At 39.3% G+C, this 14,492-nt stretch overlaps 1 protein-coding gene across 24 annotated transcripts in view; it reads left to right on the top strand.

The window, feature by feature from the left end:
• Window positions 1–14,492, top strand: part of cyth1a (cytohesin 1a) — a 102,632-nt gene that overhangs the window by 55,463 nt on the left and 32,677 nt on the right. For all 24 annotated transcript variants that reach the window (XR_015479521.1, XR_015479520.1, XR_015479519.1 and 21 more), the window contains exons 2-5: window positions 8,947–9,029; window positions 13,745–13,809; window positions 13,919–13,985; window positions 14,070–14,188. Coding sequence is in view for 4 of the 24 variants with exons in the window: in NM_001441640.1 (NP_001428569.1) it covers window positions 8,947–9,029; window positions 13,745–13,809; window positions 13,919–13,985; window positions 14,070–14,188 (334 nt within the window). In the remaining 20 variants the exon portion in view is untranslated. The remainder of the gene's footprint in view (window positions 1–8,946; window positions 9,030–13,744; window positions 13,810–13,918; window positions 13,986–14,069; window positions 14,189–14,492) is intronic.

The following is a 14,492-nucleotide window of genomic DNA, read 5'->3' as shown; positions in this document are numbered from 1 at the left end:
AATACCATGTGGAAATGGTGATTTGTCTCAGCTGAACTCTTGTGATTGTATCACTAAAGAATGCTTGTTAATACCAGGTGGAACCAGGGCAAAAACTTTTATGAACACTTGTTTGTACCTTTGCTTAGGGTTGGGTCGATAGACGATGCCGGAACACTCCGTATCCGGCACCTCTGAAATCTGATTCGGCACCTCATTTTACCGATTCCCCTTCTCAATCACCTTCCTCCCCTATTCGCTGTTCACTTTCACTTTCCTCTGCGACTTCCCAACCCTCTTCACTTTCTTCCGCGACTCCCCATCCCTCTTCACTTTTTTTATTCCCGACTCCCCAACCCTCTTCACTTTCTTCTGCGACTCCCTAACCCTCTTCACTTTTTTATTCCCGACTCCCCAACCCTCTTCACTTTCTTCAGTGACTCCCTAACCCTCTTCACTTTTTTATTCCCGACTCCCCAACCCTCTTCACTTTCTTCAGTGACTCCCCAACCCTCTTCACTTTTTTATTCCCGACTCCCCAACCCTCTTCACTTTTTTATTCCCGACTACCCAACCCTCTTCACTTTCTTCAGTGACTCCCCAACCCTCTTCACTTTTTTATTCCCGACTCCCCAACCCTCTTCACTTTCTTCAGTGACTCCCCAACCCTCTTCACTTTTTTATTCCCGACTCCCCAACCCTCTTCACTTTCTTCAGTGACTCCCCAACCCTCTTCACTTTTTTATTCCCGACTACCCAACCCTCTTCACTTTCTTCAGTGACTCCCCAACCCTCTTCACTTTTTTATTCCCGACTCCCCAACCCACTTCACTTTCTTTAGCGACTCCCCATCCCTCTTCACTTTTTTATTCCCGACTCCCCAACCCTCTTCACTTCCTTCAGCGACTCCCCAACCCTCTTCACTTCCTTCAGCGACTCCCCAACCCTCTTCACTTTCTTCAGCGACTCCCCAACCCTCTTCACTTTTTTATTCCCGACTCCCCAACCCTCTTCACTTTCTTCAGCGACTCCCCAACCCTCTTCACTTTTTTATTCCCGACTCCCCAACCCTCTTCACTTTTTTATTCCCGACTACCCAACCCTCTTCACTTTCTTCAGTGACTCCCCAACCCTCTTCACTTTTTTATTCCCGACTCCCCAACCCTCTTCACTTTCTTCAGTGACTCCCCAACCCTCTTCACTTTTTTATTCCCGACTCCCCAACCCTCTTCACTTTCTTTAGCGACTCCCCAACCCTCTTCACTTTTTTATTCCCGACTCCCCAACCCTCTTCACTTCACCGACTCCCCAACCCTTTTCACTTTCTTCAGTGACTCCCCAACCCTCTTCACTTTCTTCAGCGACTCCCCAACCCTCTTCACTTTCTTCCGTGACTCCCCAACCCTCCTCACTTTCCTCTGCGACTCCCCAACCCTCCTCACTTTCTTGAGCAACTCTCCAACCTTCTTTACTTTATTCTGCAACTCCCCAACCCTCCTCACTTTCTTCCATGACTCCCCAACCCTACTCACTTTCTTTCGTGACTCCTCAACCCTCGGGACTTTCTTTCGTAACGAGCAGTGCATGTTGGACAGTTTATTAAGGATGTACTGCTGGATAGCATCTCACGTTGCTAAACATGATATTTAATTAATCTCATCTCTATCTAGCAACTCATCAGTCTTTTGAATCTATCAGGAAATGTGTCACAGCATCAGTACACTGCTTCAATTTTTTGCTTTCATGCTTGTACTTAGAAATTTTAGCAAAAACCACAGATACTGTTTAACATTAGACATTGTTTGATGCCAAATCGGTCGACATCGCTCAACCCTCCCTTTACTTGTATACCTACTTTGTATCTTTCTGGAATCTTCTACTTTTATGGCATGAGCTTAGATCTTGAGGATACTCTACTCCAACGTTTGATTCATGGAATTGTACCAATGACTAGTGCCAATTTATACTGTTATTTCTGGAAAGTTCGAGAAACATTTTCTTTTGATCCGGTCTTTAAGAAAAAATCTCTGTAGGTGTCTATGGTCTAACTTTATTTTAAGTTGTCTTAACTACTAGGTACTTGCATCAAAAAAGGGTGCAATGTGCTTATTGTGTTCATATTGTATTACACAACACTTCCGAGGCTGATACAGGGCATGTTAAAGACAGATTTGTTGCTATGGGTAGGTTTAGGGATGGGTTTAGGTGTAAGGGATGGGTCAATAGCGTCATTATAAATGTAATTAGAGAAATTACTTAAAGATGTAATTACATGCATATAATTAAAAAAAGTAGAAGTTGTACAAAATGATTAATTTAAATGTTTGTCTATCGTAATAAAGGCTTCTTAACTTAAAGTGGGACCACATCTACTTTCATTTCCAGAAGCATTGTCTGTGGTCGTCTGCTTTCTGCTAGTAATGTAATTCTGTTATAGTTATTGCTGGTCATTAATCAGCAATAATATCAGATCTCAGAATCATTTGGAGATGGTGCGCGTCTCTGCCGATTCTCTGCAGATCATTCATTGCATATGAAAGCTCTTGATAGGAGTGATGGTGCAGGCATACTTTTGCCCCCTGACTCCCAGAGGCTTTCTAAACTGGGTTAGATCTGAAGAGGGAGATCCTCGAGTATTCATTTCCCGAGCCATCCAGTGTTGTTGGATGAGATATAAGTGTGCCAATCTTGACTAGATGGAAGTTGGGCTGGGTCTTCAAGAGCTTGTTTATGTTGAGAGGCTCTGGGTAATTGTGGTTTTTCTTTGCCTACACCCTTCATTCAGTCAAAACAAATGTAGAACTGCTTTTGAGACGGATCAGAGCAAAACATTCTTTATGACTAGAGTTTTTACTTTAAGAATCTTATACTTTTTTCCTTCAGCTTAGTCCCTTTATTCATTATGGGTCACCACAGAGGAATGAACTGCTAACTTATCCAACATATGTTTTACGCAGCAGATGCCATTTCAGCTGCTACCCAGTACTAGGAAACACTCATACACTCTCACATTTACATACACTTTGCAAACATTTTTATTGGCAATCTGGCAGGACCTTTCCTGCTGCTGAGCTACAAGATCTTGAATAATAAACATTAGTTTAGAGATGGAGCGACGCAGTGGCACAGTAGGTAGTGCTGTCGCCTCACAGCAAGAAGGTCACTGGGTTGCTGGTTGCTTAATTTTATTATTAAATATTAAAATGATATAAATATCAACAGCAACACTCTTGAACAATACCTAGCTGATTCAGTCGTTGCCTAGCGACATAAAAAGCTCACTGCGCTTCATTTTTTCAAGTCAGCAAATAAGGCAGTGTGGTGCACCTTGCGTTTTTGGAAGTAAAGGCGTGTTCTGTTTGATCAGTCCCTTAGACTTCTCAGAAAGCAGTAAACATTTATTTCATTTGTATGTTATTTCTTTATTGTACTTATCTATGCTCGCAGATTGTTTATTATATTTTATGCAGATACACTCCCCTACAGAACCCTAGCATTTGATCGTAAATGATTAAAGCCTGGTTTATTCTTCTGCGTCAAGTGATCGGCGTGACCCACGGCGCATGCAATGCGCGTAGCTGTGCATTCATACTTCTGCGCGCTGTTTCTGTTGCTCTGCAGTAACACTTCCGAATCGCTAGTTGACAGTGAGCTGTTTATGTTCCTCTAGGTCGAGTTTCTTCCCTGGTGTTTTGTTTTTTCTGAACGCTTCCGAAATGTACAAGTGGCTCAAACTCGCTCATTTTGAGGCGGGAACCGGCGAACGTGCAACAACTTTAACCATGAGGTAAACACAAAACAAAACTTTCCATCCGGAGCTCTTTCACCAGACTCCACACTTGTAAACAATTGCTCCATCGGGCTCGTGCGGCTCTTGGTCCCGCCCATGCTCGTCAGCGCTACCAAGCCGACCTATCACAGAGCTTGCACTACGCGTCATTGCGACGTGTAGTTACATTTTTTGAGCGGTGCACATTAGCGACGCCAACAGCCACGGCGTGGGCTATGCGTCCATGCGTAGGCCGCGCCGTATTATTCACGAACGCTTGATGCAGAAGTATAAATCAGCCTTAATTCTGTCCACAGAGATAATCAATTCGCAGTAAATATCACAGAAAAAGAAAAAAAATCAAAATGTCTGTTTTTTTTTTTTTTAACCAATATCGTGCAGACGTAATGGAAATGCGGAATAAACTTGGACGTAGCAAACTTTACACCCATGTAGCCAATTGGCTGTCCCCTTCATGCTCGGCTTGTCTACTGTTGGTTTCTAGGTTGCCAATACTTCAGAGAGCTGCTCTAAAAACTTGATGGAAAATCCCTTTTTTTTTTTTTGCAAACTTTGAAAAGATTTGCTTCATGTTAGGAAGGAAACCAGGCATTTTCATATTGACTAATTTTTCAGTTTTGCATTGAGGCTGGTGTCGATCATTCGAATTCATGTGGTAGTTTCTGCAAACACTGAACTCAACTCGCCTCATTGTTGACTGCTGGAGAAAGCAGAACTGTGAAGCGCGCTGGTCTAATTTTGAGGGGTTTTCCATCATCATCATCTGCGTCAGTACAGTAGAGCTGCGTGTGTATGTCAAATGCTTTGTCCTATCTTTTTCTCTCAGATTCAGAGAACTATTTGTTACATTGTCATATAAAGAGTTCCTTTTCTAGTCAGCTTTTTGTAATGGTCTCAGTTTTTTTTTTGCAATCTCTAAGTTGCATCAGGTTTAAGGTCAGGTATCAAGTGTTGCATCAGCTTTGAAGAAGAAAAAAAAGCTACTTTGGAAATGCTTTTACCACATTTGATCACAATCAGATCACGGAAGCTAGCAACCTTAGAAAATACTTCTTTAACTGTATTATTCATCTTTATTATTATATACATTTTTATTATTATTATTAGGGACCGAGCACCAACAGTGTCTAGGCCAGGGGTCACCAACCCTGTTCCTGGAGAGCTACCTTCCTGCACATTTCAGTTGCAACCCTGACCAAACACACCTGTTTGTAATTATCAAGTGCTGCTTTAGGTACTATTAATTGGTTCAGGTGTGTTTGATCAGGGTTGGGACTGAATTCTGCAGGAGCGTAGCTCTCCAGGAACAGGGTTGATGACCCCACCCTGCTGAAAAATCCAGCTTAAACCAGCCTTGGCTGGTTGGCTGGTTTTAGCTGGTCAACCAGGCTGGTTTTTGAGGGGTTTTGGCCACTTCCAGGCTGGTTTCCAGCCATTTCCAGCCTGGTCTTAGCTGGTCAGGCTGGGAGATGACCAGCTAAAACCAGCTTGACCAGCCTAGCCAGGCTGGGAGCCCAGCCAAAACCAGTTATGTCCAGCTTAAACCAGGCTTGTCAAGCTGGTTTTAGCTGGATTTAGCTGGTCATTTTCCAGCCTGACCAGCTAAGACCAGGCTGGAAATGGCTGGAAACCAGCCTGGAAATGGCCAAAACCCCTCTAAAACCAGCCTGGTTGACCAGCTAAAACCAGCCAACCAGCCTAGGCTGGTTTAAGCTGGATTTTTCAGCAGGGCAGGTCTAGGCCCTATTGGAATTGCTCAGTTTCTTCTTGTTCTTCTGTAGAATTGATGGTCTAAATATGCTTGAAAACTCAAAAACCTTTGTATGCACTAGAAGTGGTGAAAATATACGTTTGTTATGGGTTTCAGATGTGGCACAATGGCTCGACAGCCCCACCTATGCACTTTTGAAGGAGTGGCCCCCTAGCTACGTTTCATGTACGAAAATTTGACGCACTCTCATCAAACAAACCTACAAATGCCTACAAAAAAGGCTCTTGGAGCGAAATCTCAAACCCAACAGGAAGTCAGAAATGTTTTTCTAAGTTATATGCTTTATGTTATTATTATTATTATTATTATTATTATTATTATTATTATTATTATTATTAGTTTATATATTTTTTCATTAATTCAAGAGCAAATAAATAGTTCTAATATACACATAAATTTTACACATAAAACATGTTTCCCTCTGTCAAAACAATGGACATGGAGAGACCACTGTTTTACTGTAGGATGGTCTGGAGTGGGAGCTATGTGGGCTGAATTTTATAGTAGGAAGCCATTATGTATGAGGGATTAGCATGTGTGATTGTCTCACAGATGGACTTTAACGGCCACAGTAGATGCCGAGAGTGAGATCTCACACTTGCATGTTGAATAAAACTGATCCACAACTTGTCTACTTTGCGATGTTGCTGGTCAGCGACGACCAAAAAGCGTTCAGATTGATTTATGCTTTGTCAGTTGGAGTCTCTTGAGGACATTTGCAAGGATTTACTGATATTTAATGTCTTGTGCCGAGTTCATACTGCATGATTTTCAAACTAGTCATGTCACAGATGTTTCCACACTGCATGACTATCTGGGCTAGCGTTTTGTCGCTGCTTTGTTTACACTGCAAGATGGATCAGAGACAGGGGTTTTCACACTGCATGACTTCACAATAGGCAGACAACTTCGTCCAAACAAACTAAAAACACAGTATATCTTTTGTTATTAACTACATCATAAGACAGGCCTTTAATGGGGTAGAAAATGCACATATTTGCTCACCTGGGTTTGAAGGGAATCAGCAATTTCTCCTCAACTTTTTTCTTTTTTGTCCCAGTTGTGATATTGCTCACATGACTGATGCTCCTGCCAAATTTACATGAGTTTTTCCTCCAATTCTTGAGTCCAGATAGACTGAAAATGAGCGCTTTTAACTCCTCCCCCATCCTCCCGCTGGCCTGCAGACACCCACACTAGTGGATGCTGCTCTCTCATTGGCTGTAGGCGATCGACTTTGTTATTTTCAACCAGAACACATTCCTCAAGGCATGATTTGAATCACTGACAGCACCAGATATTTAGCATGCCAAATATCTCACGGGCATTGGCGACTCATCTTTGATAGTTCACACTTTGTGATTGTTACTCGCGTAAACGAGCACCAATTTGCCTGTGATTTCAGGCATTTGTCCGCGAAAATCAAAATCAAAATCCGAGCTAAAATCATACAGTTTGAACTCGGCATTGTGGTCACTCATATGGTTTTGGAGCTTTGGGTTTTTTTTTTTTTTACTCCTGAGCTAATTACGGAGTACCCGTGGGGTTTTAAAAGCACTGAAAAAGTCTGATTTAATAATCTCCAATTAAGGCCTTAATAGCCTTGAATTTGGTATACAAAGTCTTGGATTTTGTTACAAAGGTCTTATTTTATTGATTTATTTTTGACTTTCCTAGGATTGAGTTCATACTGCAACAAAATTAACTGTTACTATTGTAGGCTAATTAAAAATTCAGCATAGCGTTGAGTGCTCCTCACCCCCCACGTCATAGCAGAAAGCGCGAAAGTGTGCGCACCCGTCACTGATTACTAAGGCCCAGTTTACACTAGTGCGTTTCAGATTTAAAACGGCGTTTTAGATCAAAAACGATCCGCGTCCACACTATCGTTTCACCTAGCGTTTCTGAACATATCTCTGTCCACACTACACCACCAAAAACGTATATCACGTGACCATTCGCGCACTCTGGGCATGCGCATTCTAGTATAAACAGATAGCATGTGTCTCGCTCTGCATTTGGTTATTGTTAGTCAACAAACGCCGGTTGAACAATGAACGCAATGGCAAAGAAAGCAAGAGAGGTATTTTTGTGGACAGACGACGAGGTCTAGTTGTTACTTAACGTAACAAATGAAAAACTGCACAATGGCGCCTAAAACAGACAATAGTGCAAACAACGCTCACATTTCTGTGCCCATGTTCTTGTTTACAGTGAAGACAGTGGTCTGCTATCTTCCGGTAGCGTTAAAGCCATGTGTTATAGTCATGTGATAGTGGCTTGACGAATAAGGGAAGGATAATCAGATAGCGACCGATCCGGTAGCGAATCTCAGCAGCCCCGCCTCCGTTTTCAGATGTCTCCGTTTTCCCCCCATCCACACTGAGACAGTTTTTTCAGAATGAAAACGGCCTCTCCAGAGTTTTAAAAACCCTACGTTTTCGGTGCTCGAAAACTCCGGCGTAGTGTGGACGGATGCCGTAACCGTAGCAAAACTTATTCGTTTTCAAACTAAAACGCATTAGTGTAAACGAGGTCTAAGTGAGGTACAGAACAAGATAGTCGCTATAGCCTAGTTTGTCGGCTAAAATGGGAAAGTGTCGTTTTGATCTGCTGTGGCCAAGGAATCCGAATTAAGTTTGGGCCAAGCCTGTGCCTGGAAATGACCGCGATGCCTACTGCTGTTGGTGCCGGAAAACTTTTAAGCCAATGACGATGTATATCCTTATAACTAAAGAACTGACTGACCAAGTTTGTAGTCATGTTTGACCTAAAGTTGGACCTTTATTTGCTACTGGGTGGATGACCACGCTGTTGCGTATGTATAAATATAACTGATAATTGAAATAAAATAGCCCACTTGTACATAATTATTTTCTAGGGATCAAAAATTAAACAGATTTGACATTTTACCCTTATACTTCTCTCAGAATGGGTACGAGATGGCATTGAATTTCATTTGAAATACTAATATAAAGGTCTTAAAAAGCCTTGAATTTCATTTGGCGGATCCCGGAGTTACCCTGTAATTATGAGTATTAGAATGTGACAAATAGTGAAACATTGATGACTAATGTGTCCGTTTGTAATCTTTATTAATAATTTTCCTCATCCCCTGATGCCTCTTTGGTTTAGATTTGAAGGAAATATAGTTTGTTAAAGGGACAGTTCACCCAAATATGAAAGTGGTTTTTAAACTTTTATGAGTTTCCTTATTCTGGTAAACACACACACTGAAGAATGTTGGGAAAAAAGCAGTCTTGAAATCCATAATAGGAACAAAAACTGCTGGGTTTTTTTTCAGCATTCTTCAGTATGTCTTCCTTTTTATTCAATTGACATTTATGTCCGTTTTAAGATGTTTGACAGACAGTAAATAATTATTTTTTCTGTATTTTTTCCTCAGTGCCCGACGACCTCACGCCAGAGGAGCAAAAAGAGCTGGAAAACATCCGGCGCCGAAAGCAGGAGCTGCTGGACGACATTCAGGTAATGGAGAGCTAAAGTGAATCATTCCTTCAGATCCAGACAACTCGGTGTGTCGTTTAAAAATGGGATTTAAAAACCTTTCGAAAGTATAATCATTAATAATCATTTTTGTTGAACTTTTTTTTTTATCTGAAATTTTATTTGTTGCTTTTTAAACAGAGCAGCATTTTCAGACATTTTCACAATATTTCACATTATATGTATTTTTTACTTTTGCAGAAAGTCGTTTTCTTTTTAGTTTGGCTGGAAAAAAGCAGTTTTTATATTTCATTTAAGGTCAATATTTTTTTATCCCCTTTAAGAAAATATATATTTTTCCATTGTCTACAGCCAAACTAACTTAATTTGCCCAGTTATCCTAATTAAGCCCTTAAACTGCACTTGTATCTTGCAAAATAACTAATAAAATATTATGTACTGTCTCTTACACTCAACGGCCACTTTATTGGGTACACCTTACTAGTACCGGGTTGGAACCGATTTTGCCTTCAGAACTGCTTTAATCCTTCGTGGCGTAGATTCAACAAGGTACTGGAAAATTCCTCAGAGGATTTGGTTCATATTGACATGATAGCATGACGCAGTTGCTGCAGATTTGTCGGCTGCACATCCATATTGTGAATCTTCCGTTCCACCACATCCCAAAGGACTCTGTTGGATTGAGATCTGGTAACTGTGGAGGCCATTTGAGTACAGTGAACTCATTGTCATGTTCAAGAAACCAGTCTGAGATGATTCAACTTTATGACATGGCGCGTTATTCTGCTGGAAGCAACTCTCAGAAGATGGGTACACTGTGGTCATAAAGTGATGGACATGGTCAGCAACAATACCATTGTAGGCTGTGGGGTTTACATAATGCTCAGTTAGTACAAATGGGCCCAAAGTGTGCCAAGACAATCTCCCCCACACCATTAAACTACCAGCCTGAACTGTTGAAAGCAGGATGAATCCATGCTTTTGTTGCTGACGTCAAATTCTGACCCTACCATCCGAATGTCGCAGCAGAAGTCCAGACTTATCAGAGCAGGCAACGTATCTCTAATCTTCTATTGTCCAGTTTTGGTGAGCCTGTGCGCATTCTAGCCTCAGTTTCCTGTTCTTAGCTGACAGGAGTGGCAACCGGTGTGGTCTTCTGCTGCTGTAGCCCATCTGCTTCAAGATTGGATGTGTTGTACGTTCAGAGATGCTCTTCTGCTTAACCTCAGTTGCAACGAGTGCTTATTTGAGCTGCTGTTGCCTTTCTATCCGCTCCAACCAGTCCTCTTGTATCAACAAGGCATTTGCACCCACAAAACTGCCGCTCACTGGATATTTTCTCAATTTCGGATCATTCTCCGTAAACCCTAGAGATGGTTGTCCGTGAAAATCCCAGTAGATCAGCAGTTTCTGAAATACTCAGACCAGCCCGTCTGGCACCAACAGCCATGCCACATTTAAAGTCATTTAAATCTTCCCCATTTGCTGCCATGTGATTGGCTGATTAGAAATTTGCGGTAACAAGCAGTCGGACAGGTGTGCCTAATAAAGTGGCCGGTGAGTGTATGAGTTGTTAGAAATGAGTTATTCAAACTGTAATGTTTAAAAATGTGTTCATTTTTTCAACAGCAATATTTGAAATAGATCTAACATCTCAAAGGAGGGCTAATAACTTTGTCTTCAACTGTGCAAACGGAAATAAAAGAGAAATTCCAATAATAATTCACTAAGTACCAACACGATCGGTCCAAAAAGGGAAGTGACTCATGAGGACAGGAATTGGGTGGGGATGTTTCGTAAAGGACACTCATACACGAGGAAAACACTGGTCACATTCACTCTTTACTAAAACACAGTCTAGTGGATTTGATCAGTCATCATGACCTCTAGTACACTACAATTGTACTTCATATTCATTTCAGTTTCCATGGGACTGTCCCACTGCACACACTGCTTCATTAAACCGGTTTTCTAGAGTTATCTGAGCCACTTTTCTTTGAGGAGATGTACGTCTTTAAGGAATATGGGTTTTGCTAAGTTATAAACCGAAAATGAACAAATACTTAAGGGAATTTCCTCACTGTACGGCAGGGGAAAATGAATATGAGGAGGGAAAACTCTTCATGTTGTGACCTCCAGCAAATGATCCTGAAAGAATGATTTGAGTGGAATCAACACAGTTCTTGAGGTGTTTTTGTGGGCAACCTAATTGTTTCATGTTCAGTCCACTTAAATTAAAAACAACTAACTTAACTCGATTTGTGTTGGGACACATTAAGGACGTGTATGGAACGCTGCATTTTTTACAGAGATGCAGGCGTGTGTCTCAGCCTCATTAATCTCTCTAAAACATGGTAAAATAATCCAATTGTGATGTCTCTAGTCTTTCCTCTGGGGCCGTTCTCCTGTTGTCCTCCTTTAATATCATTTCTATCAAAGACCGTCTAGAGCAAACCATTCATCCGCTTGAATTAGATTGGAGCCGCTAACGTCTGGAGAGTCTCTTCTAGTAGACTTTGTCGTTGTGTTTTAATCTTGCGTTCAATGAAATCCACTCTGCAATAAATGTGTGTGTGTTTAAAAGATAAAGTTCATGCTTGTATGTTTTGTGTCACATGTTGATATTTTAAATGAATCATCGGAAACAAAATCCTCACTGCTAACTTTAATTTATTTTTTTCATCGTTTTGACTGTAATCATAATACGGCATAAGAAAAGTGTGTGTTAAACAATGAGGAAAAGTTGATTTGTCATTACTGGATTTTGTCAGTTCATGAAAGGTTCCTCAAAGACTGATTACTTGCTGATTTTACGTGTTTTTTCCCCCTAGTTTTATTTATTTTTTTGTTGGACATGTTGTTTTTCCGTTTTTTTGGACATGATTCTTTCAGATTTATTATTTATTTTGTTGTGTTTTTGCTTTTTTGGACACTTTTTTTTCTAGACTTTTTGACCGATTTCCTCCCTTTTTTTTGCACATCTTTTTTTTTTTTTTTTTTTTTTTACATGTTTTTCTCTTTTCTCTTTTTTTTTTTTCAAGATTTGTTTTTTACCATTCCTCCTTTTTGTATGTTTTGTATGTATATTTTATTTGTAAATGTTTTTCCTTGCTTTTGTACTTTCTTTTTTTCAGATTCAATAAAGTGCCTCTTTTTTATTTGTGTTTGCTGTCAGGTTTTTTAAGAATCTTTTTAGATTTCTTTTTTTAATTTAAATTTTTTTTTTTTACTTTTTTCAAACTTTCACTATACATGTTGTTTTTGCATTGGTTTTTGACATACTAATTTTCAGAATATTTTGTTTTTATTTTTTTAATATTTAGATGTTTTTTTTCTGATTTATTTTGAAACCTTTTGTTTTTCCTCTTTTGCACATGTATTCTCCAGTTTCTTTATTTTGTTGTTGGTGTTTTTTTATTTTTATCTTTTATTAGATTTTTTTTCAAGTTGTTTTTGAAAAAAAAATCAGATTAATTTAATATACAGTACATAATATTATACTAGATATTTTTCAAGACACCTCTTCTGGACAGCTTAAAGTGACATTAACTAGGTTACAACTTAACTAGGTTAATTGGGTTAACTAGGCAGGTTAGGGTAATTAGGCAAGTTATTGTATACTGATGGTTTGTTCTGTAGACAGTCAAACAAATATATAGCTTAAAGGCGCTAATAATTTTAACCTTAAAATGTTTTTAAAAAGAAATAAAAACTGCTTTTATTCTAGCCGAAATAAATCAAATAAGACTTTCTCCAGAAGATAAAATATTATCAGACATACTGTGAAATTTTCCTTGCTCTGTATTTGACAAATAAAAAAAATTCAAAGGAGGGCTAAGAACTTGTGTTTGGACAAGTTTTTCAGTTTTTTTTTATTTGACTTTTTTTTTTGTACATTCTTTGCAAATTGCAAATCAGAATTTTTTTAACATGTTGATTTTTCTTATTTTTGGACATGTATTTTCCACTTCCTCTTTTTTGGGTGTTTTTTAATCTATTTTATTAGATTTTTTTATTATTATTATTTTAATATATGTTGTTTTTTCTTGTGTTGGACATGTTTTTTTGTTTTTTACATTTTTGACATGTTTTTCTAATTTTTTATAAGTTTACCAATTTTTTCAAATTGTTTTTGGACTTATTCTCTTTTGTTGGATATCTATCTATCTGTCCGTCCGTCCGTTCGTCATTATATAGTTACATATATGTTATGTTAGATTTTCTTTTTCATAATTTGTTAGTACATGTTGTTTTCCTTGTTTTTGAGACATGCTTATTTTCAAAATGTCTTTTTATTTGCACATGTTGTCATTTTTAGAGATGTCTTTCATATTTTTTAAACTGGTTTTCTTTTTTGGACATTTTTTTGTATGTTTCTTTATATATTTTTAGACTTGATTGTTTTCTGATTATCATTTTGTTAAATGTTTTTCTTTTATTTGTTGTATTTTTTTTTTTTCAGAATTTCATTTTTTAGACATGTTGGTTTTCCTTATTTTTAGACATGCTTATTTTCAGAATTTTTTATTTATTTATTTATTTATTTTGTGTATTTTTTTAGGACGTGTCGTTTCAGTATTCTCATATAATGGGGTTGTTTCGCTCTCAGCTGAGCTCCAAGCACAATGTTTACATGAGTCTTTGTTTCATTGCTCATCTTTATTGACTGCAGTGGTGCAGTGTTCTCATAGAGTCTGGTTTGATCTAACCGTCTGTCTCCTGTCTTTTCCTCACAGCGTCTGAAGGATGAGATAGCCGAAGTCACCAGTGAGATCGAGAACCTGGGCTCCACCGAGGAGAGGTGAGTCTCCTGACAAACACACTTCAGCTCCATATTGGGTCTGATAAGTTGATAAGTATTAATGCCCTCTGTTAATGCCCTCCGCAACTGGATGTTGTTGTCCCTGCAGGAAAAACATGCAGAGGAACAAACAAGTGGCAATGGGCCGCAAGAAGTTCAACATGGACCCAAAAAAGGTGATTAGGAAATCTGTTAAGGCACTAGATACATACATTCATTGTCTATTAGAGTCTAAACCTTAAATGTGTTTGTGTTTGCAGGGGATTCAGTTCCTGATTGAAAACGACCTTCTAAAGAACACCAGTGAGGACATCGCTCGGTTCCTCTACAAAGGGGAAGGCCTTAACAAGACTGCAATAGGAGACTACCTGGGAGAGAGGTCAGTGTGTGTATGTAATTTGCTTTTAGGATGTGCTTGCGTTATTTAGTGGTTGTTATCTCAAAATAAGATGCCTAATAAGGATAAGAATCAAGACAGATGTGTAATAACTAATGTTAACAAGCTCAGCTTTGGATTTTAAAGGGCCATGAAACCCCCTCGTTTCAGCAGGGTGTTTTCACACCTCTACTTTGGAAAAAGTCAGAAAAGTGGGCGGGTCCAGCTTTGTTTAGGGGGGAGTGTCAGAGGAAGAAAAGTGGGATGGTGTGGGAGTGTCTATTTGGGTGCGCTGACTTTCAGACTC

This window comes from Danio rerio, chromosome 3, assembly GCF_052040795.2.
Source record: "Danio rerio strain M-AB ecotype USA chromosome 3, GRCz13ab, whole genome shotgun sequence".
Classification (NCBI taxonomy): domain Eukaryota; kingdom Metazoa; phylum Chordata; class Actinopteri; order Cypriniformes; family Danionidae; genus Danio; species Danio rerio.
The sequence above is the reverse complement of the archived record's forward strand: the minus strand, read 5'-3'. Positions and strand labels throughout refer to the sequence as shown.